The sequence below is a fragment of the Oryzias melastigma genome, linkage group LG18 (genome assembly GCF_002922805.2).
Source record: "Oryzias melastigma strain HK-1 linkage group LG18, ASM292280v2, whole genome shotgun sequence".
Classification (NCBI taxonomy): Eukaryota; Metazoa; Chordata; class Actinopteri; order Beloniformes; family Adrianichthyidae; genus Oryzias; species Oryzias melastigma.
Window position 1 is genome coordinate 2,506,425 of NC_050529.1, and position 27,942 is coordinate 2,534,366.

At 41.9% G+C, this 27,942-nt stretch overlaps 2 protein-coding genes across 5 annotated transcripts; both read left to right on the plus strand.

Moving 5' to 3' along the window:
* Positions 1 to 1,328: 1,328 nt before the first annotated feature.
* Positions 1,329 to 22,841, plus strand: tec (tec protein tyrosine kinase). 4 transcript variants are annotated; one of them, XM_024288482.2, is made up of 18 exons: positions 1,329 to 1,467; positions 6,050 to 6,253; positions 7,324 to 7,428; positions 7,497 to 7,578; positions 7,912 to 8,040; positions 11,757 to 11,797; positions 11,875 to 12,077; positions 13,226 to 13,291; positions 13,543 to 13,597; positions 13,705 to 13,787; positions 17,128 to 17,261; positions 18,753 to 18,827; positions 18,895 to 19,066; positions 19,139 to 19,355; positions 19,428 to 19,492; positions 19,565 to 19,683; positions 20,666 to 20,823; positions 22,443 to 22,841. In XM_024288482.2, the coding sequence occupies exons 2-18, from the start codon at positions 6,116 to 6,118 to the stop codon at positions 22,512 to 22,514; spliced, it is 1,914 nt and encodes a 637-aa protein (XP_024144250.1). In that variant the 5' UTR covers positions 1,329 to 1,467; positions 6,050 to 6,115; the 3' UTR covers positions 22,515 to 22,841. The 4 variants fall into 4 exon arrangements, with proteins under 4 accessions (XP_024144250.1, XP_024144251.1, XP_024144252.1 ...); XM_024288483.1 differs by having other exon boundaries at positions 1,456 to 1,593; XM_024288484.2 differs by lacking the exon at positions 1,329 to 1,467 and adding an exon at positions 1,715 to 1,859.
* Positions 22,842 to 24,692: 1,851 nt separating this feature from the next.
* LOC112156215 (endonuclease domain-containing 1 protein) lies at positions 24,693 to 27,238 on the plus strand. The gene is made up of 3 exons (XM_024288422.2): positions 24,693 to 25,160; positions 25,408 to 25,755; positions 26,495 to 27,238. The coding sequence occupies exons 2-3, from the start codon at positions 25,411 to 25,413 to the stop codon at positions 27,110 to 27,112; spliced, it is 963 nt and encodes a 320-aa protein (XP_024144190.1). The 5' UTR covers positions 24,693 to 25,160; positions 25,408 to 25,410; the 3' UTR covers positions 27,113 to 27,238.
* Positions 27,239 to 27,942: the final 704 nt, after the last annotated feature.

A 27,942-nucleotide genomic window follows, 5' to 3' on the forward strand; every position in this document is an offset into this window, starting at 1 on the left:
AGGAACGCCGGAGGATGAATTCACATTTACCCTGTGAGTTTTGTTCTTGTTGAAATTCCTCTGGAGTTCATTTAAACTCGAGTGTGGACAAACAAAGTGAACTCTAGTCCACTTGAGGATAAGAGGCTCAGTTCTCTTGCAAATGTACTCCGACGCGGATCACTTCCGTGTGAATTCCAGTAGACCAATGATGGAGGAGAACCAAACGCTGGAAGCTGTGTGGATCAGGATTGGAGGAGGAAACCGCCGCTATGAGAATCTAAGAAGTTCATGGTGTAGACGTACACCATGATCAGAAGATGTTCAGCATCTTGATCGGAGCTTGTTTGGGACAACATCGCCCCCAAGTGATCAATGTCATGTTCCTGAACTGTTCTGTTTTGTTGTGTATTCTACAGGGACTGAGTCCAGGTGTGGACCGGAGTTGGACTATGAGGAGGTTCTTTTGGGTTTAGAAGGAGGACAAGCAGCCAAGGTGGAAGGTGGTGGACTTCCTGTTGGCCGTTTGGGCCATCTACAGGACGAGTATCTAGCTTAAACAGACCAAACCTGCTGGACATCCTGAAGACCTGATGTTCTACCAAGTCCAAGACCCCTTTTCCTGTTGAGGATGGTGGACTTTGGATAAATCTTTAATAATGCACTTGTTTGGTGCAGTGTGATTCACATGTTGTTCCCCACTCCCCTCCAGAGGAGATTTCAGATTCCTGGTGGATCGTCCATACTCCTGTTCTTGGTCGTGGACCTCGCCTCTGGCTCGTCGTGGCTGTGGACCTCACCCCCTCTCCCCCAGTCCTATCTGGCTGGGGGAGAGTTGCAGAGTTAGATAAGTTAACTTCTCTTTAGTAGTTCTGGTAAATCTCCTGTCCGTCCTCATGTGGACATCAATAAGGTTTCTTCTTTTTTCCTGAATCAGGTTTTTTATGAGTTTTTCCTTACCAGGAAGGATGGTTTAAGGACTGAGATAACCAGTTTAGTTCAGTCTGTTTAGTTTAGTTTAGCAATTAGCTATTATATTTTATGACTGACCTGCTTCTGAATGAAGCATGAAGCCCATTGATATTCTGTTCTTTTAGTAAATATTATTAAATTCCTTTAATGTTATTTTTAAGTGAACGGTGGTGGAACTACTTTAGTTTGATTTTTCAGTTTTTGGTTCTAAAACAAAATGAAAGTGTGCTGCATTTACACACATACATTTCTAGAACTTTCTTGTCATTGGTTTGATTGGTTGCGTTCAGGTTCAGTGACTCTTTGCTTTAAAATGACTCGAAAACGTGTCCGCGTGACCTGAAACGGTTTCTGTCTGATTTGAATAATCAGTGATCCGACCCCCCGCCTCCCCCCCCGACTCCGCGGCACGAGGAAGTTTGAGCGCTCGCGCGCGCCCCCCTCAGCCCCCCTTCATTTCCTGAATCCAGCTCCCGTGATTCTCGGAGGGGCGCAGAGCGAGGATGAAGCCCGGAGGTGAGGCTCGGTTCTGAATGAGCGGAACCGCGTGTCGGTGGGGGGTTCGGCTCTGATTTAGGCGGAGGAAAGCCCGCGGAACTTCCTTCAAACCGACTCCAACCTGAAGTCTGCGGAGAGTTTGCGGTAAATTAATTACACCTTTGCGGTGACGTCATCAAAACGCGGGTTGAACTGGGTCAGAATCGCTGTTACTTTGATCATTTTATACATTTACGTTGCTTTTAAATCGTTTTTATAAATCATAGAGCAGGTGTTTGGGGTGCGCGTTCGCGCGTGACAGGAGCCCCTCCGTGCCGCGTTCAAGTGTCGTCGGAAACGAGATTAGAAAGCAAGAAAATCGACTTTTGAATCAACTGTCTCTTCCTGAAGAGCTCATATTAACAGCATTAGTGAGTTTACAACATTTTAAATAAATTGAGGAAAATTTTAATATTTATGTTTTCAAATTAAAAATAATCTGACTATTTTTGATTCACCCCCCATTTAAATGTTTAAAAGACATTTTGAATTCTTTGATTTTTTTTCTTAAAGAAAATAAGATCTCCCTGCTTGACTTACTAATTTAAATGTGATATGGACAGTGGGATTGTGGGTAATATGGTTATGGGAAGAAAAACGTTATTGGAAGTGAGTGCGAAGTCGAGATGGTGCCTGCTGTCTCATACTTTGTAGTCATGCAGCTGCATACGTCTGCAGCTGCGCAGGCAACAGTCAATGCAGAGCCTGACTGCTGCAGTGGCTGCAGTTTCTGCTCGCAGCAGCGCAGACAGCAGCAACAGCTCAGGTAGCAGTGACTGCAGACTCCACCTGCAGTCGGCGGACAGCAGCGCCTGCAGAATCTGACTGCAGATTTTGTCAGCATCTGCGCAGGCAGCAGTGACAGGAGACCTTGACTCAGCAGTGACTGCAGCGGCTAAAGTTTGAGGCTCCGCTGCAGCCACTTCTTTTGACTTTTTCTCGTTCAGCTGCTTGTGCGACACTTTAAAACGTTCTTTTTTTTTACTGATGTTCTAGTTTCTGGAATGGATCAATGAGAATGCAGAATGAAGAATGTAACCATGACCGTGCAGCTTATTTTATCTTTTTGTGGGCGTGTTCATTCCTCTCATTGCCCCTTATTTCCTCATGGTTTTAAGGTCTCTGTTATCTTGAGTTTTGGACTTTGAAACATTTCGGTTTTAGAAGTGAGTTTGTGCGTTTAGTGGTTAAAGCAAAGTCATCATCTTTTACCCTCAACACTGTCTGATTCACTTCAATCGTTTTTTTTTGAGGGAATCCTTTCAAGCTCATGATGAGATTCTGGTTTTGTTCTGGTGATCATGAACGTTCAGATTCTGAGTTCTGTGGAGTCCAGTTTTGTAGAGTTTTGTACTTGAGTTGTGATAAAGTCTCACACTCTGTATTTGTGAACAATTTTAGTTTTTTTCTTTTACAACTAATGGTTTACGTCTTGGAGGGCTGTCACAAACGATGATTTTAATAGTCAAAGAATCACCGATTCTTTTTTCAGATTAGTTGATTCATGCAGAAAGAGGATCTAAAGCACACATCTTAACCATCACTAACTTTAAACTAACTAAAAACTGGATATATTCACACTAGCATTGTCTGCAAAGATGCTAGTGTGAATGCTGTGAGATGAATTTGGCCACTAAAGATGCTAGTGACGATAGCTGAAGATGCTTAAATTGTTAGCTGAAAATGCTGAAGCTGATAGCCAGCTAAAATATTTGTTAAATGCCAAATTAGCCTAAATTCTTTTTTCAAAGCCAATAACAATAAAAGGTTAGCCAAAATAGCTAGCATGTTGCTGAAATATTAGCTAGACTCCAAATTAGCCTAAAAACGTTTTTAAAAAAAATCCTAAATTATGCAAAACAGCTAACATATATCTGAAATATTAGCTTAATTCCAAAACAGCCTAAAAAACAAAAAAAAAGGTTAAGGTATCCAAAATAGCTAGCATGTAGCTGAAATTTTAGCTAAACTCCAAAATAGCTTAAAAAACCTTAATAAAGGCCAAATTAGTCCAGGACAAGATCTGTACGACACACCTGTTTCATCTTCTTCATCCTTACTCTTGACTACGGTCTGTTGTCAGCAGCATGCCTGTAGAAAAACAAAAACGGATAAGAACATCGTAGGAATGGGCAACTCAAGGTCCAGTGTGTCCACGATTTCCAGACATCCAAGCCCTACTCATGACTGATTACCTGGTTCAGATTTGTCCCGCCAATAATAACATGCCCGAGTGGGATATGTTGGAAAAACATGCAGGAATGCGGCCCTCGAGGCCTGGAGTTGCCCATCCCCGCGTCTATGGGTTTGTACTATCTTGATATTTCTTGAGGGCGCCGTGACGTGACTCACACAGGTTTGCCCAATTGACGGGTAGTAGTGACTAAGACTTTAACTGAAGGTGCATAAAGTTCATGAGAGGAAACTGCAGATGAAGCCGTGAGTTGACAGGTGTGATGTGTAGTGGTGTGCTGCTTTCTCTTGTCTGTGGTCTGTAAAGCTGCAGTCAGGAAGTGCTGTTTGCAGTGAGGGTTCATCACAGCTAGAGTTTGATCATTAGCAGTTTAGTGTCCACAGTGGGAACCGGGCTGTTCTGTTGCTGCTTTGGAATTCTGAATCACCGCGGAGTCTCATCAGGAAGGTTGCAGGTCTGAATCCCGGCTTGTACATTGTTCTTAATCATGTCTGGATTTTCTCTTTGCAGTTTCTTTTCTTGAGTTAACTATTGGCGTAGTCGTATGAGTCTCTGACGGTCTCTAGGTTGAACCTTAAACCCAGAACAGAACTTAAATTGCTTTATCAAACAGCAATATAAATTCAAACTGAAACCTTTTCACAGATCTGATTTCGAAGTGACTGAAATAACTTTCTGTGGCTTGAGCATGGTTTCAGAAACTTTGGTTTCTAATGTCAAAGCAGTTTGTGATGTTTGTTCTAGATACAAGATAAAGAATGATTATCAAACTACATACATATTTTTAGTAAAATAAACATTTTCACATTTCATTTGATACTAATTTAGAGCATTTTTTACATCTAAAATAGAATGAAAACAAGACACGATTAATAAACATGATCATTTAACGATTGGAATTTGTCAATGAAGCTCAAATATTAATTTAAAAACACAGATATAAGCACAAAGGGTCTTGATAAATCGTAAAAAGAGGAGACGCAGCCAAGAAACAGATCTTTCTAAAACAAGAGTTCCAAAATAACTTCGGCTGTCTTTGGTGTATTTAGCTTCGTTTCCTGTGACCAAACGTTCACCTCCACCAATGTTTATGTTCTGACTCGGACTGTGTAATTAAACCATTGTGCGCTCCAGACTCTTTGGTTAGCATGGTAAATTGTACGTTAGCATGCAGACTTTACCTTTGTCTACATTTGCAAGTCACCCACTTTTGCATTATAAAGCTAACTTTATCATCGGTTTGTCTACATTTGGACTAGCATGCTAACTGTAGCATCTACTTTCTTACTTTTGCATTAGAATGCTAGCATTAGAATCAGCTTGTCTACATTGGGACTAGCATGCTAACTTTAGCATCACTTAGTCTACATTTGGACTAGCATGCTAACTGTAGCATTGACTCGCCTACTTTTACATGGGAATGCTAGCTTTAGTATCAGCTTGTCCACATTTCCATTAGCATGCTAACTGTAGCATCAACTTGCTATTTTTTTGTTAGCATGCCAACTTTAGCATCAGCTTGCTTACAATTGCGTTAGCATGCTAACTTAAGTATTAGTTTGCTTACCTTTGTGTTAGCATGCTCAGTGTAGCATCAGCTTGCTTCTTTTTTAGCATTTGCATGCTTACTTTTGCGCTAGCATGCTTACTTCAGTATTAGTTTACTTGCATTTGCACGCTGAGTGTAGTATCAGGTTGCTAATGTTTGCATTTGCATGCCAACTGTTACATCAGCTCGCTAACCTTTGTGTTAGCATACCGTCTTTAGCATCACCTTGCTTACATTTAAGCTATAGTGCTACCTTTACTATTATTTTGTTAACAATTGTGTAAACATGCTAAGTGTAGCATCTGTTTGCTAATGTTTGCATTTAGACGGAGAGTGTAGAATCATATTTTTTGCATTAGCATAGTAACTTTAGCATGAGTTTGCCTACATTTGGGTTAGCATGCTAAGTTTTCTATCAGCTGTCCTTATTTCAGCATAATCTTAGTAATGTTAGCATTAGCACTCCAATATTCATTGACTTTAGTCTGCTACATAACTCATTGCATTTCTTTTAGCTTTCAGAGACTGCTCCACCTGGTACCTGAACTGTAGAGAAAAAAAAACAACTTAGGTCATTTTCAGATTCTGAGGATTCAAATTTATAGCTTTTACAGTAAATGAAAATGAAATTTTTACTCAAAAGTTAAGTGAAACCGAAAGCTACAGACATCGTACACCATCTCCAGCCTCCTATGGCTCGTCTGTGGCCTTAAGAGACTACTGCTATCAATCACTGGTGTACTCTACCGAACAAGACTGTTCTTAGGAAACTGTCATTATGTTGACTTTGGTGCTGAAGCTTCTCATCATTTCCACAGATCAGGTCCATCCTTCTGTGGAATAACGACTCCGATCAATGGGCGGACGCTGTGGATGGATCCAGAATGAGTGTTGAACTGATTCTGGAGGAGAAGCTGATCAAGCGTTCGCAGCAGAAGAAAATAACTTCCCCTCTGAACTACAAGGAGCGGCTGTTCGTCCTCACCAAGAACAAACTGACGTACTACGATGGAAAACCCGAGGTCGTCTCTGTTCTTTTGTTTCACCTTCAAATAGAAGCTTTTGGCAGAATTACTCATGCTCTTCGATCAACTGTAACTCTTCAACTGTTTAATCAATTAGTATATTTTCAAGCATTTTGAGGCGGAGTAAAGTAGCTGTTCCTTGATATGCAAACAATTTGCGGTGGTGTTGTATTATGATGGTGCAAAGTCATTGCACCAACATAATAGGCGGAGCTACTGTTGTCCCGTTTGGTTATTGGTCCATAAAAAATTGGAATGAACCAGTTTGGGCGGAATTACTGTTGTCCCCTTTGGTCATAGGTCCATAAAAACATGGAACGGACCAGTTAAGGTGGAGCTACTGTAGTCCCCGTTGGTTATAGGTCCATAAAAAATGCAACAGACCAGTTAGGGCGTAGCTACTATTGTCATACGTTGAAATTAATTGATTGGCGGAAAGGTTTTACGACAATTGCAATTTTCCGACCAGTATTCTTCACAATTCAAGATCTAAGCTGAAAGTTTGATCCTCTTATCGGCTGTACTCTTCTTTGTCTCCGACAATCTTCTTGCAAAGTATATTAATTTTTTTGCATTAAGTATTCCCCCTTATTTCTGGGGCTTAGTAACTGGAGACACGCTGAATTCGGGAATACGGAGAACCTCAATAGTTGTGACACAAAGATAGGTCAATGGTCTACACCGGCCTTGACTCTTCAACACTCAATGGAAACGCTCTCTTGAATAGTCTGGACTTTTCTAATCCAGTCCGGACTGCTCAGTGGTCTTTGACCTTCTCTGCTACCAAAAACCATTGAACAAAAATTATGAATGATCTTGTTGACCTTTGGAGGATCGACCTTCTGCTGATGTTTCTATTGTAAAGAATAGAGTTTTCTGTGTTTCTATTTACGTGCAGTTCAGTTCAAACCCCTTCACGCCTCCACTCCGGCAGAGATTGTTTTCCAAGACACAGCTGAAGGAAGTGACACTTCTTAAAGCTTGATAGCAAATCCTCTCATGCAGTGAAGATGAAACAGGTTTCAGCAGAAAGAGGAAGCCCTTTGACAAATTGTTTCCATCAACAGAAGAAGTTCAAGAAAGGCTCTATCGAGCTCAGCCGCATCCGCTGCGTGGAAATCGTCAAGAACAACGGTGGGAGCATTCCCTGCCAGAACAAGTACCCATTCCAGGTACGTGTGCGCCACATCTCGACACTGGTACTGCCTGGCGCCTTCCCTGATGTCGTGTTTGTGTCCAGGTCGTGTACGACACCAACACCCTGTACGTGTTCGCTCCGAGTCAGGACAGCAGGACCAACTGGGTCCAGAGACTCAAATATGGTCAGTACTTAAACCCAGCAAGAGAAGCACCTGAGAGGCAGCAGAGGTGGTTTCACACCCCCAACCACACGTCGCAGGATTTCACACGTTTGACAGCTGCCCCCGCTGTTTCCACTGAACTTACATGCACCTCCTGACACAGTTCAGAGGCTGAGAACACCTCTCCTCCACTCTCTCAGCTGCCTGACATACGCTTCATTCTCTGGGATTTTACTTCCTCAACATCATCACGGTCAAGAAGTCGACTCTTGAACGTCTAAACTTTCAGACCATCGGTTGTCCTTGAGGAACCGTCGGTTTCTCTGTTCTGATGGTGTTTGTGCGTTCTCACAGAGATCAAAGACAACAAGGCGGTGCTGGTGAAGTTTCACTCCATGTTCTGGCTGGACGGGGCGTGGCTCTGCTGTCGTCAGGTGGAAAAGCAGGCCATGGGCTGCGAGGAGTACAACCCCTACAGAGACAGTAAGAGCGGTTCTACCGACACTCATGCCGGCTGTGGTTCTGTAGAGGATCAGCTCCTCCTAGCAGGAAGCGCAGGAACGAACCCTGAAGACGATACAGACGAAAAACCCACAGAGAATCAAAAAGTAGGAATTAATATAATGGTGCCTAATTAAGGGATTCAAAACTCACGGTTGTAGGGTCATTAATAATCATGAATTAATTAATTAATCAATCATTAATAAATAAATAAAATAATAACCATACAGCAGATACAGACGACTGAAGAACCACTTATTGACTGACTGACTACAGCAGTGTTTCTCTAATGGTGGGGCGCGCCCCCTGGGGGGAATGTGAATAAAAACATGTTTACATTAGTTATGGATATTGTGCATAATCCTACATAGTAGTTGATAATAAATTAAATATAGAAAAACAATCTAAAATCCATTTGGTAGCAGAAAGAGCCGCTGTTTACAGTGAACCAAAGAACTGAATCTCTGAGAAAAGACAGAATTCATCACTACTGTGGAGGGAAACAAGGAAAGACTTGTTTTTACTTTGTCTGATAGTTTTGGAAGTATTCTCAAAAAAAGGAAAGAAAGAAAAAAAAAATCAGGTTATTTAGAAGTTTTTTAAATTATTATGGTAATTAATGGTAATATAGGTACAATATTTTGAAGAGATATTGGTTTAACTTGAGCAAATTAACTAATGATACTGATGATATTTGCAGCACTGATGAAAAAATAAACAAGATTTCAAATAATTTGTGACTATATTTGTTATTGTTGTCTTTAAAATGAACTTTATTTTCTATTTTATCTGTTTATTTGGGACATTCCACATGAAATGAACCAAACAGCTATTTTTTAATCTTATTTACTCTGAAAGATGTTAAAATAATTTAAAAGACATAACAGCACAGATCATACTAGGAGTAGTGGCTTATTAAAATTCAACCGAATGTTAAGGACAACCCCCAACTCCTTGATCTCGTACAGTCCCGTCGTTCATCTCAGGAGCCTTTCTCCGCCCCCTCCAGCAGCAGCTTAGTCTCGCCAACGATGCAGGCGAGGCGCCGGGGGATCTCGAACACACCTATTAATCTTTCATGTGAAGAAGGGGGCCGTAAATCTAAGACCCCTACCTTAGACCCTCCTTCCCGCTAAGGAAAAACTCCTAAAAAAACCTGAGTCAGGAAAAAAGAAGAAACCTTAGGGATTCCCACATGAAGGAGAGATCCTATCCCAGGACGGACAGGAGATACCAGAACAGTTAAAGAAAGATTAGCTTCTACAACTATGAATCTAGAAGAGTTCATTCAGATGGAGCTGAGGGACGATGAAGTCCATAATCAAGACGAAGCAGAAGTGGAGGAGCAGGAGGACAGACGACCCAGCAGGAATCACTCTCACTCAGAGATGCAGGATGGTGTCGGGGGCGTGGTCCACGGCCATGAACAAGAATCTGAAGAAATAAAAGCGAGAATAATAGATTTATTGAAACTAATATTTAAATATTTCAAGTAATAATTATTATCCATAAAACCGTCACATTCTGGCTCCCAACTCATCACATATTGACGTTTGGTTAAGGACTCCTCCGCGTCAAAAATTTATGTTTTGGTTGTTCTCAACTCGATGCTTTTTGACTTGATGGTTGTTCCGATTAAATCATGGGTACCCAGCATCCGGGTTGTGAACTGTTACCTGTGCGTGCCATGTCCCGGTATCCTCATCCAGTACCAGTACCTTAACCCTAACCCCACACCGGACGTGATACCGGGCCAGCACTGGTACCCAAACCCGGTACCGGTTTGCACAATCACAGTTAGTGTGAACGTAGTTTAAGGATGACCGTCTGATGCTGAAACCGAAACCATTGTGAAGTTCATGTGTGAGAAAATTGGTCATAGATTTTCAGATTTACAGCTTGAATCCAACAATAGAAACTCAAATTATTTCACGCTCTACAGTATTTCTTCACTTTGTATCTATTTTTGACATGTTTCCCTGTAATAATAGAGTCTGTAACTCCTGACACGCTCAGCTTTGTCATTAGCTTTAGTGCAGGATTCTCTAAATGAGCTGAAAGACTTCCGTCTGGTGTCAAGTCATTGAGTTCTCCATAAACATTTGCAGCCCGAGTCCAAGACTGCTGACTTTGCAAAACCCACTCCGCCACTAAAACGAGGAAGAACTGTTGGGAAATCTGTTTTAAAAAGCAGAGTCAGCAAAAATATTCAAAGGGCCATAAAGGCCCTTCAGGACCCACAATGCACTTCTGCAACACTGGGGTTGTTCCGCCAAACCTCAGGTTCCTTTGAGACTCTCAGAGGGTTTGTGGGATGATAATAGAGTCAACCGAGGTTTCATTAGAACATAAGAGGAACTGACACGAAAACCAGAATGAAAACGTTGACACTGAGGGATTCATGAGAGACTCTCCTCGGGTCTGAAAGAAAATCAGTGTTAAGAATCAGTGAGTCAGGTTTTATTTTGAAAATTGACCAGATTTTAGAGGGAAGTACAAGTTTGCACGATATCACACCGTTTACAGATGACAGTCTGATATTTTGTAATAAATGTTACATGGATATTCAGCATCCATTTAAGTTATAAAGCCAAATCAACTGCTTATTATTCCTCAACATTTACCAAGAACTAAAGTGCAGTTAACCAAAACAACAAGAGTTAAAGTCCAAAAGTTCAATTCAGTTTTTGATCATCAATGATTACAAAAATAAAAGCCTCGGAGAACAACAAAATTAAAAAGTCCTGGTGTTTGCTAACAGTTATCATTATCATCCCTAAGGTTAAACACATGGATTTAGTGACCCCTCCATCTGGGTTTTACAAACAGGAATTACCTGTTGGCTCTACCAGTACCCTAACCCAAAAGTGGACCAGATGAGGTACCGGACCTGAACCGGTATTAGATGTGGTACCAGGTGCGGTACCAAACACGAACCAGTACCGGGTTAAGGTTAGGGTATCGGTACTTGGTTAGGGTACCAGTACTGGACGCAGCCTGAGGACCAGTGCAAATCCTGTACCGCATCTGGTACCCTAACCTGCCAGCGGACCGGATGTGCACTGGTCCTCAGGATGCGTCCAGTACGGGTGCTTTAGCCTTAATCTGGTATTGGTACCTTGACCTGGTTGGTTCCGGTACTGGATGCAATACCGGATGCGGTACTGCGTCCGGTACCCTAACACGACAGCTGACCAGATGCGGTACCGGACCCGAACTAGTACCAGACGTGGTTCACAAACCAGACACAGTACCAAATGCAAACCAGTACTACTTCTGGGCTAGGGCACCAGTTTTAGACGGATCCTGAGGACCAGTGCGCATCCGGTATCGCATCCGGTACCCTAACCCTAACTCGACAGTGGACCAGATGCAGTACCAGACCTGAGCCGGCACCAGATGTGGTATCGGGTGCGAACCAGATGCAGTACCAAACGCGATCCAGTACCAGATTAAGGTTAGGGTAGCTGTAATGGACATGTCCCGAGGCCCAGTGCGCATCCAGTACCACATCGGTATCGCATCCCGAGGGTTGAGGATTTTTGATTTTACGAACAGCCAGCACATCAAAAAACGACAAGTTGGGGACACCTAAAACGTCAAAAATTGATGCGGAGGGGTCCTAAACCTTCTCCTGTGAATCCTCCTGAACGTCCAAACCTTCTGCTGAACTCGACACTTCTCTTCCTTTTTTCCAGATACTAGAAAGCCTCTTCCTCCCATTCCAGGACCAATTCAAGTGAGCATGACACAGATGGACCAGGACTATGAACGCATCATGAGACCCTGAAGTAACCGCCCCCTTTCTACCTACAGCGCCCGTCCCCTCCCCCTATCCCCACGTCTGAGGACGATGACGGAGACATGGACGAGGACGACGAAGACGAAGAGGACACGGTGGTGGCGCTGTACGACTTTCCAGGAGCCGAGCCGCACGACCTGAGTCTGGTCAAAGGAAACGAGTACGTCATCGTGGAGAGGTGCGACGCCAACTGGTTCAAGGCGCGCAACCAGTACGGGTGAGTCCACACCTTCTAAAGTACCATGTAACCAGTACAGCTGAGTCAGCATCTTCTGAAGTACTGCATTATCTATACAGACAAATCAATGCCGTCTGAAGTACTACATAGCTGGTACAAGTGAGTCACTACCTTCTGAATGGGTTAATCGATACTTTCTGAAGTACCACGTACCTTGTTTGTAAAGAGTCACTACCTTCTGAACGGGTTAATCGGTACTTTCTGAAGTATCGTGTAACCAGTACGACTGAGTCACTACCTTCTGAATGGGTTAATCAATACTTTCTGAAGTACCACGTACCTGGTCCAAAACAGTCACTACCTTCTGAACGGGTTCAATACCTTTAGAAGTATCGTGTAACCAGTACAAGTTAGTCACTACCTTCTGAACAGGTGATGGATACTTTCTGAGGTACCACGAAGCCAGTATGACTGAGTCCCTACCTTTGGAATGGGTGAATCAGTACCTTCTGAGGTACAACGTAACCGGTACAAGTGAGTTACTACCTTTTAAATGGTTGATCCAATACCTTCTGAAGTACCCCGTAACTGTTCCAAAAGAGTCACTACCCTCTGACAAGTGAACCAATGCCTTCTGAAGTACGTAGTAACTGGTCAGATTGAGTCACTACATTCTGAACGGGTGAATCAATACCGTCTGAAGTCTGAAGTACGTAACTCTCTCCAATGTGAACGGTCAATAAAGATAATCAAAATGGAGAACTCCATAAGTATCAGACAATGCGCGAGAAATAAGAAAATGTTAAAAATTGAACAAGAGTGTAAGAGTTGCAGAGGAATACCCAAGTATCAGATGGTTTATGGTTTAAAATTGCCATTCAGTGCAGTCACAGCTTTTGGGATGAAACTGTCCCTGAGTCTTTTTGTCTTTTCTGGTACGGCCCTGTAGAATCTACAGCAATACAGTAGAATCACTGCCTTTTTAAAGTACCGCATAACTGGAAGTCAACACCCATTGAAGTACTGTGTACCCAGCATGGGTGAATCAGTACCTCCTGAATTATAGTGTAACCAGTACGGTAAAATCAGTACATTTTGGAGTACATTGTAACCAGTATGGTTACAGCAGAAAAGTTTCTTCATGTTTTTTTGTTAACGTTTTTGTTTTTGCTAACTGTGTTTGTCAGTGAGGAAGGCTACATCCCGAGTAACTACGTCACAGAGAAGAGGTCTGGGAACCTGGTGCAGTATGGGTAAGAGCGAGCGCCATTTCAAGATGGTTTGAACCGTTGTTGTTAATCAAGGAAAGACTGGAGGCGGGGCTTATTCTTAGTCTTTTAGCTGCAGGTCCTTCAGTTTGAGCTGCCAACAGGAAGTGGTTTATTTTAGCTGCACTACGACTAGAACATCGTTTTTATGTACTTTCTTTAATAAAAGTACGTCTGTACATCCTCTGGGGTTTCAATAAAGTTTTGTATTTTCATTCTTTGCGTGTGTTTTCCAGCTGGTACAGTAAACAGGTGAACAGGAACAAAGCAGAGGAGCTGCTGAGGAACGAGGTGGGTCTCCTGCTCGACGATCGTCGCCAAAACAGTTTAGCAAAATGTATTTGCATTGAAGTGAAACGGAAAAGTTTTTGAATTTAGGATTTTGTCGCCCCCTGCAGGACAAAGTGGGAGCCTTCATCGTGAGAGACTCCAGCACTCCGGAAACCTACACAGTGTCTCTGTACACCAAGGGCTCTGCAGGGTAACGAGAGGCTGTTGATGTGTTCATGAAGTGACTCATATATTGATTCTGCTTTGTTTCTGTTTAACCTTCAAACCTTTTTCTCATCGTCTGTTTTAAAGGAGCCATACCATAATTTTCTTTAGTCTTTCAGAGTAAATTATATCTATATATATGATCATATATTACCTTTGGGACGCTAAAAAAATAATTATTTATGAGATATGAGTTATTTTTGTGAACTTTTTTCATACCCAGAAGAAAAACAACTTGATCTCTTTGATGGTCCCGCCTATTTAATGACATCATCTAAGAGGCGTCCTCGTCAGCGGGTCACCCACGAAAAATCTATGCTCAATAATCCACATTAAAACCAGTTCTTCCAATTCGTCGCTCTCTTTTTCCACCAGGAAATAGTCCGCTCCCTTTTTCAACCAGGAAAGTCTTCCCATTTTCTCCACCAGGAAATGGTCATCTCCCTTTTTCCACAAGGAAATTATCTACTCCGTTTTTCCAGGAAATAGCCTTCTCCTTTACTCCACTAGAAAATACCGTATTTTCCGGACTATAAGTCGCGGTTTTTTTCATAGATTGAATGTCCCTGCGACTTATAGTCCAGTGCGACTTATGTGCGCATTTTTAATGAGATGAGATATGGACCATAAGTCTAGAGTGCCCTCTTATAGTGATCTATGCAATTACCGGACATTTTTTGGGAGGAAAAATATCCGGTAATTTCACAGACAGCCACAAGAGGGCACTCTAGGCTTACACTGCGATATCCGATACCCCTTAACAATTAGCGAGTTAAACAGTAAACGTTAGCTTACAAGGAAAACAGAGAAGACTAAAGACAAATGCCCCCCAAAAGAAAATCATATGCTGCAGACTACAAGCTGCAAGTAGTGAAATTTGCAGCTGAAAACGGTAATCGAGCAGCAGAGAGAAAGTTTGGAGTAAGTGAAAAACTTGTTAGGGACTGGCGTAAAGCGGAGGCTACTCTTACAGCCATGAAGAAAACAAAAAAAGCTAATCGCGGTCACAAAGCTAGATGGCCACAGCTAGAGAAAGAAGTTCATCAGTGGGTGCTTGAACAACGTGCCGCGGGGAGAGGCTTGTCAACGGTGCAGTTGCGTCTCCATGCCCAGGTTGTTGCCAAGGCGATGAATCTAAAGGACTTTGCGGGAGGACCTTCCTGGTGTTTCCGCTTCATGCAACGCAATCGACTCTCAATCAGAGCACGGACAACTGTGTCCCAAACACTGCCAGCAGACTTCCAAGCCAAGATCGATAGTTTGCGCGAGTTTGTTCAAAAGCAAGTAACTGAGCACAACGTGACACCGGATCACATCATCAACATGGACGAAGTCCCCCTTACTTTTGACATCCCCATGGGTCGAAGTGTCGAAGAGAAAGGGCAAAAGAGCGTGAATATAGTGACAACTGGCCACGAAAAATCACACTTCACGGTGGTGCTAGCATGTTGTGGAGATGGAATAAAATTGCCACCATTGATCGTTTTTAAACGAAAAACCATGCCAAAGATCCAACCTCCCTCTGATGTTGTCATGGCCGTAAATGAAAAGGGGTGGATGGATCAAGAAATGATGAACTTTTGGCTTGCAAAATGCTACACGAAGCGCCCGGATGGCTTCTTCAGAACACGCAAAGCCCTGCTTGTGATGGACAGCATGCAAGCGCACATCACGCCACAGTTCAAAGCAAAACTCAAAGTTTTTAATTCCATACCTGCAATCATCCCCGGAGGCTTAACGAAAGTACTCCAGCCGCTAGACATCGCGGTAAACCGGAGCTTTAAGGCAGCATTGCGTCGCCTGTGGGAGCAGTGGATGACGGACGGCAAGCATAGCTTCACGGCAACCGGGAGGATGCGCCAAGCTACTTTTCTGCAAGTCATCGAATGGATCAGCCAAGCATGGGCTTCAGTGACAACCGAGACCATCCTGTCTGGATTCAGAAAGGCTGGAATAATTGGAACTGGAGCTGATTCCGAGACAGAAGATAGCCGCGAAGAAGTGGAACCCCCGCTTCGTCTTCCTCTGGCACTGGCGGAGTTATTCAGAAGTGACACCGAGGACGAAGAGTTTAACGGATTTAGCGATGTGGAGTGAGATTACATGCAAAATTGATGAGTTCTTTAGGCTATAGTTAAAAAAACTGTTATTATTACTGTTATTGTTACTGTTATTATTTTGTTGTTAAAACTGTTGTTACTGTTATTTTATAAATGCTACAATTTTTCGTTTTTTTCATGACGCTAATATGTGATATGTGTTGACACATATGCAGCCTGTTCTCTATTCTCTTATTAATGTTATAACTTACCTTGCAGGATGATGTATTGTAGTTTTTTTCAACCAGTTTGTAAAATAAATTACTTGAAAAAAATGCGACTTATACTCCAGTGCGACTTATGTATGGTTTTTTCTTCTTTGTTATGCATTTTTTGGCCCCTGCGACTTATACACCGGTGCGACTTATAGTCCGGAAAATACGGTAATCTCTTTTCCCTCCAGCAAATAGTCTGCTCCTTTTCTCGACCAGGAAATAGTCTGCTCCCTTTCTCCACTAGGAAATAGCCGACTCCCTCTCTCCACCAGGAAATAGTCTGCTCCTTTCCTCGACCAGGAAATAGTCGGCTCCCTCTCTCCACCGGGAAATAATTGGCTCCCTTACTCCATCAGGACATAGTCTGCTCACTTTCTTCACCAGGAAATAGTCTGCTCCCTTTCTCCACCAGGAAATAGTCTGCTCCCTTTCTCCTGGCGTCACTCCAATACCCTCATCTGCTTGCGCCATTTTTGGATACTTTTAGGATCCATCCCAACATTCCTGCAGATTCCAGAATGTTCTTTGTCATACATCACTACACAAAGTTTGAACGCTAAATCGAATTGGCGTTTCTTCGCCATTGCTAAACTGGCTCCAAACACAGACAGCCAGCGTCTACCCGACTGTGTATGATCCAGGAGTGGGGGGGGGCTCTTGTAGCTAGCTGATCTCTGCTAGCTCCGCAGAGAAAGTGTTTGTGTTAGCCTGGGGGCGGAGCAGACTCTTCTGGAGGGGGCGGTTCTCACCTTGTGACATCAGCATGTGAGGACCTGGTTGTTTACGTGGGTGTGGGAGGGGCTGCTGTTGAAAGCGTCAGTCTTTTATTGTGGCGGGACAAAAAAAACAGCAGCTTTTATTTTTATGGACTTTTCGAATGACACTCTGTAACATAAAGTCCAGACTGTTTCAGTAGTGTGACTTCAGGATAAATCCAGGATGGAGGACTCTCCATCGGTGGTCTGTGTTTTGAAAATTCTTGTTCCTTAATTGTTCCGCCGTTTGTCTGCAGAGACGGCGTCTCAGCCATAAAGCATTACCACATCAAGCAGACGGAGACGTCACCCCCCCAGTATTACCTGGCTGAGAAGCACCTGTTTTACTCCATCCCGGAGCTGATCGAGTACCACAAACACAACGCAGCCGGTAACTCCACCCCTCCCACAGCTACACCACACCGGAAGTCCTGCAGACGCCAGAACTGTTACTTCCTGCTACGTTCACGCCGGCTTTGGTAACACGCGTTCAAGCAATGTCAAGTCAATGTAAACGTGTGTAAATGTCACTTTTGGACTTCAAAACTTGTGTAGTGAGACTTTTGAAGTTCATTTTTGAGCTCTAAATACAAAATGTGCGGTCATTGAACGGCCGTTGAAAGATAAATCAGTTGAACTTTGACCAATCAGGGACTCTGATTTGGTGGTGACATATAGGCGGCGTCCTTTTGAATTCACTAAAGTTCCAACTGTTTTTAAAACGGATCATGAACGGATCCCTACCAACATTTATCAATCCAAACAGGAAGATATGAAAATAAAAATCTGATTTGGACGTTGCAACCACATGATGATGTCATCATGAACTAGATATAAAGTGATAATGGAAGTGGGAATGCTGTTAGCTGAAATTGGCTGCTTTAAATGCTAGTGGTGATAGCTGAAGATGCTGAAAACGCTGAAGCTAATAGCTAAAAAAAAAAACACTGAAGCGGATTGCCAGTTAAAATATGGCAAATTAGCCTAAAAAGAAAAAAAAACCTTAGGTTGGCCAAATCAGCTAGCATGTAGCTGAAAAAAATCCCCCAAATTGCCTAAAAAAGTAAAATAAAAAAGCCTAAATAAGCCTAAACAGCTAGTGTGCAAATGTTAGCTTAACAGCCTAAAAACTTTTTTTAAATCAGATACTAGCCAAAACAGCTAGCATGTAGGTAAAATATTAGCTATACTCCAAAACAGCCTAAAAAATCTTAGTAAATGCCAAAATAGCCCAAAAAGCTCACAGAATGACAATCTTTAAAACTCTGAAACCGTAACTTTTTAACATAATTATGAATAATAAAAAGGCAGGAATATTATTCCAGAATAAATCAACTTAAACCTTAAATAACTTTCAATATTTTACTCTCCATAAAAATATATTTAGTCAAAAACTGAGTCAAAATCAGAACTGATACTCTGTGTCATGTTGCTGCCAGTACGATATAAAAACAAAAGTTGTGGTGCTTCATATCGGGCTAGAAAATTGTTCTGGTACAGTCTTGATACATATGTATCGCGATACGTATCATGATAAATGAATTGGGATACGTATCGTATCGCCAGACTCTTGCCAATACATACCCCTAACTGAATGATCTGGTGAGCCCAGACATATAGAGTTCTCGTAAACATATAAACCCAAGCTACTCGCTCAACATCATCCATGTTTTCCATAATGTGGCAACAAATGAAATCAAGAAAGACGTTGGCGGTTGCTCCGCGGTCGGGGAGTCATTAGTAAATTTGAGGAACAAGAGGCGTGCCAATCGCGTCCGGTGTGAATGCAGAATAAAGTTCTAGTCAGACTTGAAAGTGGTTGTTCTGAATCTTTCTTCCTCGGGTCATTTTTCTTCACTTCTGTTGTCCGTGTTTGTTTCAGGTTTGATCACCAGGTTGCGATATCCTGTCGGTAAACGGGACAAATCTGCTCCGTCCACGGCCGGCTTCAGCTACGGTGAGTCCCCTCATTCCTGCAGCGTCCTCTCCTCACGTTCTCCTCTGACGTGTCTCCTCCTCCTCAGAAAAGTGGGAGATCAACCCGAGCGAGCTGACCTTCATGAAGGAGCTGGGCTGCGGTCAGTTCGGACAGGTGAGGCTGGGCAAGTGGAGGGCTCAGCACAAAGTGGCCATCAAGTTCGTCAGGCAAGGAGCCATGCACGAGGAGGACTTCATCGAGGAGGCCAAGATCATGATGTGAGGAGAGCGCCGAGGAGACGCTGGAGAGGAAACGGCCCTCAGAAACGGATGTGTGAATGTGTCCGACAGGAAGCTGTCCCACCCCAAGCTGGTGCAGCTGTACGGCGTGTGCAGCCAGCAGAAGCCCATCTACATCGTCACCGAGTTCATGGAGAACGGCTCGCTGCTCAACTACCTGCAGGAGGGGCGGGGCAGCTTCGACCTGGGGTCCTTGCTGAGCATCTCCCTGGACGTGTGCGAGGGAATGGAGTACCTGGAGGCGCACGGCTTCATCCACAGAGACCTGGTGAGCTCCTCGCCGCAGATCGCCCGCCGCCGGCCTCAGAGCGGTGCCTGACGTGTGTTCGATTCCCCGAAGGCGTCCAGGAACTGCCTGGTGAACGACTCGCGGGTGGTGAAGGTGTCCGACTTCGGCATGACCAGGTAGGAGGCGGTCTCTGCTCTCTCGGATCGGCTCGCCCAGGGGGTGACGGCGACTCTTTGATAACGCCGCAGGTTCGTGTTGGACGACCAGTACACCAGCTCGTCTGGCTCCAAGTTTCCCGTCAAGTGGTCTCCGCCGGAGGTCTTCAACTTCTGCAGATACAGCAGCAAGTCTGACGTCTGGTCCTACGGTGAGTCTGTTCAAAACCATGCAGCTCCTGAAACGACCACTAGAGGCTGGTTTCAGTAGATTTCACAGATCCGTTGAATGTTGATAGATCTGATTTGATTGGATCTCTTCCTGTGGGCGGAGTCAAAGGTGGAAGCAGCAGAACTCTTGTCCCCTCAATCACTCATTTTTGATTTTAAAAAGATTGTGTTTTAATTATGATTATGAAGTTTTTAACCAAAACCCCACAAGCTTAATGTAATAAAAGCCATTTTTTATGTTTATCTGAAACCTCTGTTTCCAAAATCTCCTCTTTGGGGGCGTGGCCGTTGGTAGCCCCGCCCTTGTTCCGCACTTTGTGTTGATGCTAAGTGTCTCTCGCTGGTGTTAATCTAACCGCTGCGGTAAAAAAATGTCAAGACATATCAGACGAGGAAGTGAAGTCTGTGTCTGGTATAGCGGTACCACATTTGGTATCAGTACACGTCTTTTACCGGTCCGTGTCCGGTACCAGTTCACGTCTGGTACCAGTCCGCGTCTGGTATAGCGGTACCGCATTTGGCATCAGTCCACGTCTGGTTTTGGTCCGTGTCCGGTACAGCGGTACCGTGTTTGGTATCAGTCTGTGTCTGATATTGGACAAAGAACGTGTGATTTTTGTGGAATTTAAACGTTTTTTTTGGGCCATTCACTAAAATTCTTTTTACCGGTTCTGTGTTACTATTTGGTGGGAGTGAATTTTTTTATTTTTTTGCTCTAATATACAGTAAAAGGACAGAAAAAAGCATCACATCATCATCAAAGAAATGAAAGAAAGAAGAAGAATTAAAGAGAAACTAAAGAAATGCTTGACATGGGGCAGGAAGTGACGGCTGGCAGAGCACCCCTCCCCCGCACTGATGTGGGCTGCAGATAAAGTCAGACAGGAAGTGGCTGGTGACGCAGCCGTGCTGCGTTCAGGAACGCCGTCCCGCCGCTCTGAACGGGTCTCTGTTTGTGTCCAGGTGTGCTGATGTGGGAGGTGTTCACCGAGGGCCGCATGCCGTTCGAAAACAACCCCAACCACGAGGTGGTCACCCTGATAATGCAGGGTCACCGCCTGTACAGACCCAAGCTGGCCACGCCCACCCTGTATGACATCATGCAGCTCTGCTGGAAGGAGGTGAGACCACCAGAGCCTCAACATTCAGATGACTGCCGGACGGTTCTGCTTCAAATGTTTTTTATGAATATAACTCCAGATCTGTGTTGACCTTCTTTCAATTCACCTTCAACCATTCCAGGGGGGTCAAAGTCAATCGCACAGGGGCCAAAATCCAAAAAACATCTTAGGTCGCGGGCCGAACAGGACGAACATTTATTGAACACTCTAAAACTAGATTTTTAAAACTTTAAAAATGTAACTTTTTACATAAATATGAACTAGATATATAGTATTACCTGAGATAATATTAGTGTGAATGCTGTAAGATGAATATGACCGCTGAAGATGCTGAAATTGATAGCTAAAAACGTTGAAGCTGATAGCCAACAAAATATTAGCTAAAAACCAAATTAGCCTAAAAAACTAAAAGAAAATTTTAAAAAACTTAGGTAAGCCAAAACAACTAGCATGTAGCTGAAAAAAATAGCTAAACTTCAAAATAGCCTAAAAACCTGAAAAAAAGCAAAAAATGAGCCAAAACATTGTTTAAATATTAACCTAACAGCCTGAAGAACTTAATTAAAAAAGGCTTAATTAGCCAAAACAGCTAGCATGTTCCTGAAATATTAGCTAAACTTCAAAATAGCCTAAAGATTCTCAGTAAATCCCAAATAATCGAAAAAAAATAGCAGAATGCCAATTTTTAAGACTTTAAAACTAACTTTTTAACATAATTATGTATAATAAAAATTCAGGAATATTATTCCAGAATAAATTAATTTAAACCTTAAATAATTTCAATATTTTACCCTCCATAAAAATATATTTTGTCAAAATTATACAGAAATAATGGCAAGATAACATCAGGTCATTAATAACAAAAAATAAAATGATCTGGAGGGCCAGATAGATTTACTCAAAGGGCCAGATCCGGCCCCCGGGCCTTGACTTTGACACATTTGGTTTACACATTGACCGTAATTATTACCTCTACTTCAAGTGCGGTAAAAAAAAAAAAAAAAACATCTATGAACGTGTTCACCTTCATCCAATTGGAATCGACCCGACTTGTTAGAAACAAACTTGTTATTGGACTACTGACTGTATATGAGAACTGGACCGAGTGAGTGATGTCATCTCTAAAAACGGTTGACTTCTAACTTCAGATTTTTGGCGGTACAGATGACGCCACGTTGTAGCCAGAAGTCGTCGGTAATCTGTGATCGTCGGTCTGAGGCTGCTTCAACCAATCCAGATTAAGCTTGTTAGAAAAGCTTGAAATCTGTCAAACGTTTTGAGCGTTGGACCGTCTACTTTTATTGAGGCATCTGATGGTCACTTTATAGCTTGAATAACTTGAACTACAGAACCTTTGTGACCTCCGTGTGGCGTTTAAAAATGCTGCTTCCTAATTACAAATGTTCTGAAAAATGCGTATTAAGATGTCAAATTTTGCATTTTGGGATACGTGACCGTAGTCTTAAGCACATCTGACAAAACCTTTCATTTTTAGGGTTTTTTTAAATGTTTTTTACAGTAAAATTATGTATCCGAGCATTTTTAGACACATTCTTTTAACCAGAAATGTTAATGATTTTCCTTATAAACATTAACGACTTCCTGTGCGAACCCTACAGAGATCCGAGGACCGTCCCAGCTTCTCCAGCCTCTGGGTCATGCTCTCTGACACTCTGGAGGAGGACGTCTGACCCCCTCCTCCTCCACGCCGCCCCCCGGTGGCCACACCAACCTGGTGCCCCTCCTCACCGAGCAGTTATCTGGAACAACCAATGAAAATGAGAAGAGGAGCAGCTGGTGTGACGCCGAGTCGCAGCCTGAATGACAAGAACTGACATCGGATGACCCGGTTCTGGTTCTGTTAAAGACGAATGGATTCTTAGAACCTGAAGATTCTCACAAAGTCTTGATTTTTGTTTTGTAATTTTACTGAGATGATTGTTGTTGTCCTTTTTCCACAAACGTCTAATACATTTTTGAATAATAAAAACATGATGTTGGATTTTCTGTCTGATCTAGTCGAGATTATCGTCTTTAAACGTATCAAAAGCGTTTATATAAAAGTAATAGATCCTCCATGGTAATGAAAAGTACTTTATAAAAACCAACAGAAGATATGGTGTCATAAACTTATATATTGCAATGTATAGCAGTCTCCAATGTACACACACAGTTACACACCAGGAGCAAGGTTGGGTTCACTACTACCCTGTGATCAGAGGTCGACCGCTCTACCTCAGCTCCATCCATACAGTGATGGGAGGTGGATAGATCCAGAAGAGGGCAGTGTAACCCACATCTACTAGTGTTGACCATAGTGGACTAACTTATGATGGGAAAATAGTATTTGATGAATAACTAAGTTCATCACAATACTTTGTTGCTAATGTCAGAAGTCAAACTCTTTCTGTAAGTTTCCTCAAACTGTAGCTGGTATTTTGGTCCATTCCTCCATGCAGATCTCCTCTAGAGCTGTTGATGTTTTGGGCTGTCATTGGGCAACACAAACTCTCTCCAAAGATTTTCTTTGGGATCTGGAGACTGCTTAGACCACTCCACAACCTTGAAATGCTTCTTATAAACCCACTCCTTTGTTACCTGGACAGTGTGTTTGGGATGGTCGTCATGGTGACAGACCCAGCAACGGTTCATCTTCAATGCTGATGGAAGAAGGTTTTTACTCACAATCTGATACATGACCCCATTCATTCTTTCCTTTACACGGATCAGTCGTCCTGAAAAACAGCCCCAGACCATGATGTTTCCACCCCCATGCTTTACAGTAGGGTTTTTCTAACAAGCAAATGTTTTCAAAAAGTACTCTAACGTAAATCTAAAAATATCCAGAGATAAGACGTCTACAAGCAGATGTGTCGAAGACTTCTGTATGCAGATACCTTTCAGAACACTATTGGTAGACATCTAAATATTTAGAGCTTAGCTAATATTTTAGCAATATCCTAGCGGTTTTGGCAAAACTAGAAATGTTTAAGTTCTTTAGGTAAACTTAGAGTTTACCTTATAGTTCAGCATAATGCAAACTGTTTTGGCAAAATTAGATACTTTTAAGTTATTCAGACAAATTTAGAGATTAGCTAATACTTTAGCATTAAGCTAGCTGTTATGTCAAAATTAGACATTTTTAAGTTCATCAGGGAAATTTAAAGTTTAGCTAATAAATTAGAATTGTGCTAGCTATTTTGGCAAATTTGACATTTATTAGTTATTTTGGCAAATTTGGAGTTTAGCTAATATCTTAGCATTATGCTAGCTGTTTTTTTTTTTTTATTTTTAAGTTCCTTAGACAAATTTTGAGTCAGCCAATATTTTAGCATTATGCTAGCTGTTCTTTCAAAATTAGACATTTTTTGTAAAGATCTTTAGGCAAATTGGAGTTTAGCTTATGTTTTAGCATTATGCTAGCTGTTTCCTCAAAATTAGACATTTTTTAGATCTTTTGGAAAATTGTAGCTAATGTTTTAGCATTGTGCTGGCTATTTTGGCTAAATTAGACAGTTTTCCAGTTTTTATCGTGTCTATTTTAGCATTTAGCTAATATTTTTGGTTCCTTTGGCAAATTTGGAATTTAGCTAATATCTTAGCATTATGCTAGCTGTTTTTTCAAAATTAGACATTTTTTAGTTCTTTAGACAAATTTTGAGTTAGCCAATATTTTAGCATTATGCTAGCTGTTTTGGCAAAATTAGACAGTTTTCCAGTTTTTATCGTGTCTTTATTCGCATTTTAGCCAATATTTTTAGCAAGCTATCAGGTTTAGCATTTTTAGCTAGCATTTGGAGCATTTTCAGCTTTTAACTCTTACATCATCAGTGGCCAAATTCAGCTTACAGCATTCACACTTGCATTATCGTGCGTCATGCTGTAGATCTAACTATATTGTTTTTTCTCCTAAATTGTTTTTCAGTTCATAGAAATAAGCTGGTGATTAGAAAAACCGCTGAGCTAGACGTGTGACATGAAGAAACTTGTGGTCTCTGCTTTGTTCCTCCTTAGGTCTGCATGATTGCAATCACCAGGTTGAAATGCAAACATGTCTTTGTTCCCTTTGTTGAAATATTATCGTAAAACAACACATTTCTGAAGCTTTCATGTTCAAAAATTCATGTGCAGCTCTGCAGGAGAGTCGAGTTTATTACTTTAGACTCATGATCTGAAACACCGGATATTATTAGAATAAAAAAAAAATATTTCTTCCTGACAAGCTTCCTCTTCATGTTTAACTTCCTTCGTGGTGACAGTTTATAAAAGGTTTCTAAATTCTTTTTCTCACAGAACATTTGAAGAAGTCTGTGAAACTGCAAAGATCGAACGAAGAGGTGAGTTTGGTAGACATCTAGTAAAGTAAGAAAAGCTGTGAGAGCAGTAGACATTTACAGTAGAAGTATTCGGTCCCAGAAATAGAAAACGGTTAAATTAGTGTGGTTTTTTTTGACTAATCTGCAGCAAAAACTTGATTTCTTTATAATTTTATCATCAACGATTGATTTTTTAAGTTGTTTTGACAGCATTTATATTTTTAGTGATTAATGGACTCATCCATTCTTCTTTCTCTTCTCTGGACAGAGGATGTCTCTGGTTCTGAGGTGTTCTCTGACCCGCTCAGCCTTCCTCCTCTTCTTCCTCTCTTCATCTTTCAGACCCACGGAAACCGAAGTGGTGAAGTCCGTTTCGGATTGTTCCGACTTCCTTCTTGACCAAACTCCTCCTCAAATTCCTAACATCCTGAAGAATGGGAAGATCCTGGACCAGAACCGATACAAGCCCATCTGCCAGACGTACCAGAACACCAGAACCTTTCTGACGCTTTACGACACCACAGAAAGGATCCCGGTGTTCTCTGCTATCAAGTTTGTTATAGATGAAAACCCTGGAAAAAGACCAAGGAACAAAAAATGGATGATTGAACCTCAGGTAATCTCAATTAAAAAACAAATGTATACAAAAAAATGTATAATAATCATATATTTATAATTTTTAATTACTGCTGCCAATCGATTACAGACAAAATCGTATTAATCTCACTTTTGTGTTGGGATTAATCACGATTAATCGCAATGTAACATTTATTTTTAGAATATGGCACCAGACCACGAATCAAATAGTCCGCTTTTTGTGAAAAAGTGATTTACGATCGCCACCTAGTGGCCAAACTGAAAAGTCCTCCAGGAGAAGCAGAACAATCGAGTCCAACAAGATGACTGGACCCTTGATTTAATGGGAACAGCCATCATGTCAAAAAATTACCATTTGGAAGCACCCAAAACATCAAAAAGTGACATATGGGGTTCTTAACCATGTGTCAACATGTGATGAGTTTGGAATATTTTGTCAAAACACGTATTTGTGTGCTAGTGTACACAGCACTACTTCAAGCTAGGAAACTATTTAAAACAATATCCTACAAATTCTAAATATACCATCTGTATCATTTCTGTAGGACAAATTTATCTTAGATTTCAGCACATTTCCTTTGACTAAATGTTTGATCACTTTTTAGCAGAATCACTTCTCTTTATGGTGTTTGAGGGGATTCTCTCTAGTGGTTTAAGCTTTAACCACTAGACGGTCTTTCATCAACAAGTATTACCATTAAAGGTGGACTGGTTCTGTTTTATTTGGTGTTTGGGTTTCAACTTCTCTTCTTTTCCAGCTTGAAAATGAATCTGCTGACAAGAACATGAGGAAGGACAACAGAAAACAAGGAACCTACAACCACCAGGCCTCAAACAGTGATTACAAGAACATTACGATATTCAATCGAGGCCATGTGTGTCCCAGCACTCACGCCTCCTCGCAAACGGCCAAAACCTCCACCTTCACCCTGACCAACATTGTCCCCCAAGTGCAATCCTTCAATGGCGGAAGCTGGGAGAAGATGGAGACTTGCACCAAGTGTTTCATGGACACATACTGCAAAAACAACAACGGTGCTACTGAAGGCTTTGTGGTGACCGGAGCCAAGCCCGGCAACAACAAGCTCAAAGACCACGTCAACATCCCCTCCATGATGTGGTCGGCGTTCTGTTGCTATAGTAACAATGAGAAGGTGTGGTTAGCAGGTGCCCACTGGGGCGAGAACGTTCCTGAAGAATCCAAAGACAAATATCTGCAGACCAAGACTCTGAAGGAGCTCTATCAGGAATTTGGGACCCAAGAAGAAGATTTTAACGTCTTTCCTGGAACAAAGTGTCCTCTGGAGACAACCGTCACCAAGTTTTACCCAAACTTAGACATGTCCTGCAAATGCCCACCTCCTACCTTCAAGTAGAAGAACAAGAAGACTAGGTTGGTTATCTAGATCAGGGGTGTTAAACCTAGTCAAACAAGAGGACAAAATCCAAAATCTTAGGTCACAGACCGAACATGATAAACATTTATTGAACACTCTAAAACTACATTTTAAAACTGTAACTTTTTAACATAATTATGAACTAGATATATAGCATTACCTGAGATAATGCTAGTGTGAATGTTGTAAAATGAATGTGACCTCTGAAGATGCTGAAATTGATAGTTAAAAACGCTGAAGCAGATAGCCAGCTAATATATTAGCTAAATGTCAAATTAGCATAATAAGTAGTAGTAGTAACCTTTATTTAACCAGATAAAAACCCGTTGAGATCAGGATCTCTTTTTCAAGGGTGACCTGGCCAAGAGGTCGGCAGCACACGTCTCATAAATATGGTTACAGTGTATAACAAATTAGCACAGATATGAATTGAACTGATTGAATTGATATGAATAAACTTTAAAAAAGGTCAAAACGGCTAGACTGTAGCTGAAAATACAGCTAAACTTCCATATATTCTAAACTGAAAAAAGCCTATATTAACCAAATCAGCTGGTATGAAGCGGAAGTATTAGCTAAACTCCAAAAGGGACCCAAAAAAAACCAACCTGAAAATAGCCTGAATTATCCAATACAGCTAACATGTAGCTGAGAAAATAGCTAAACTTCAAAATGTCCTGAAAAACTGAAAAGAAACCCCCAAATTAATCAAAAAAGCTAGTATGTAGCGGATATATTTGATAAACTTCAAAAATGACCCAAAAAAAACAAAAAAAAAATTAGCCAAACCTGCTTGCATGTAGCTGAAA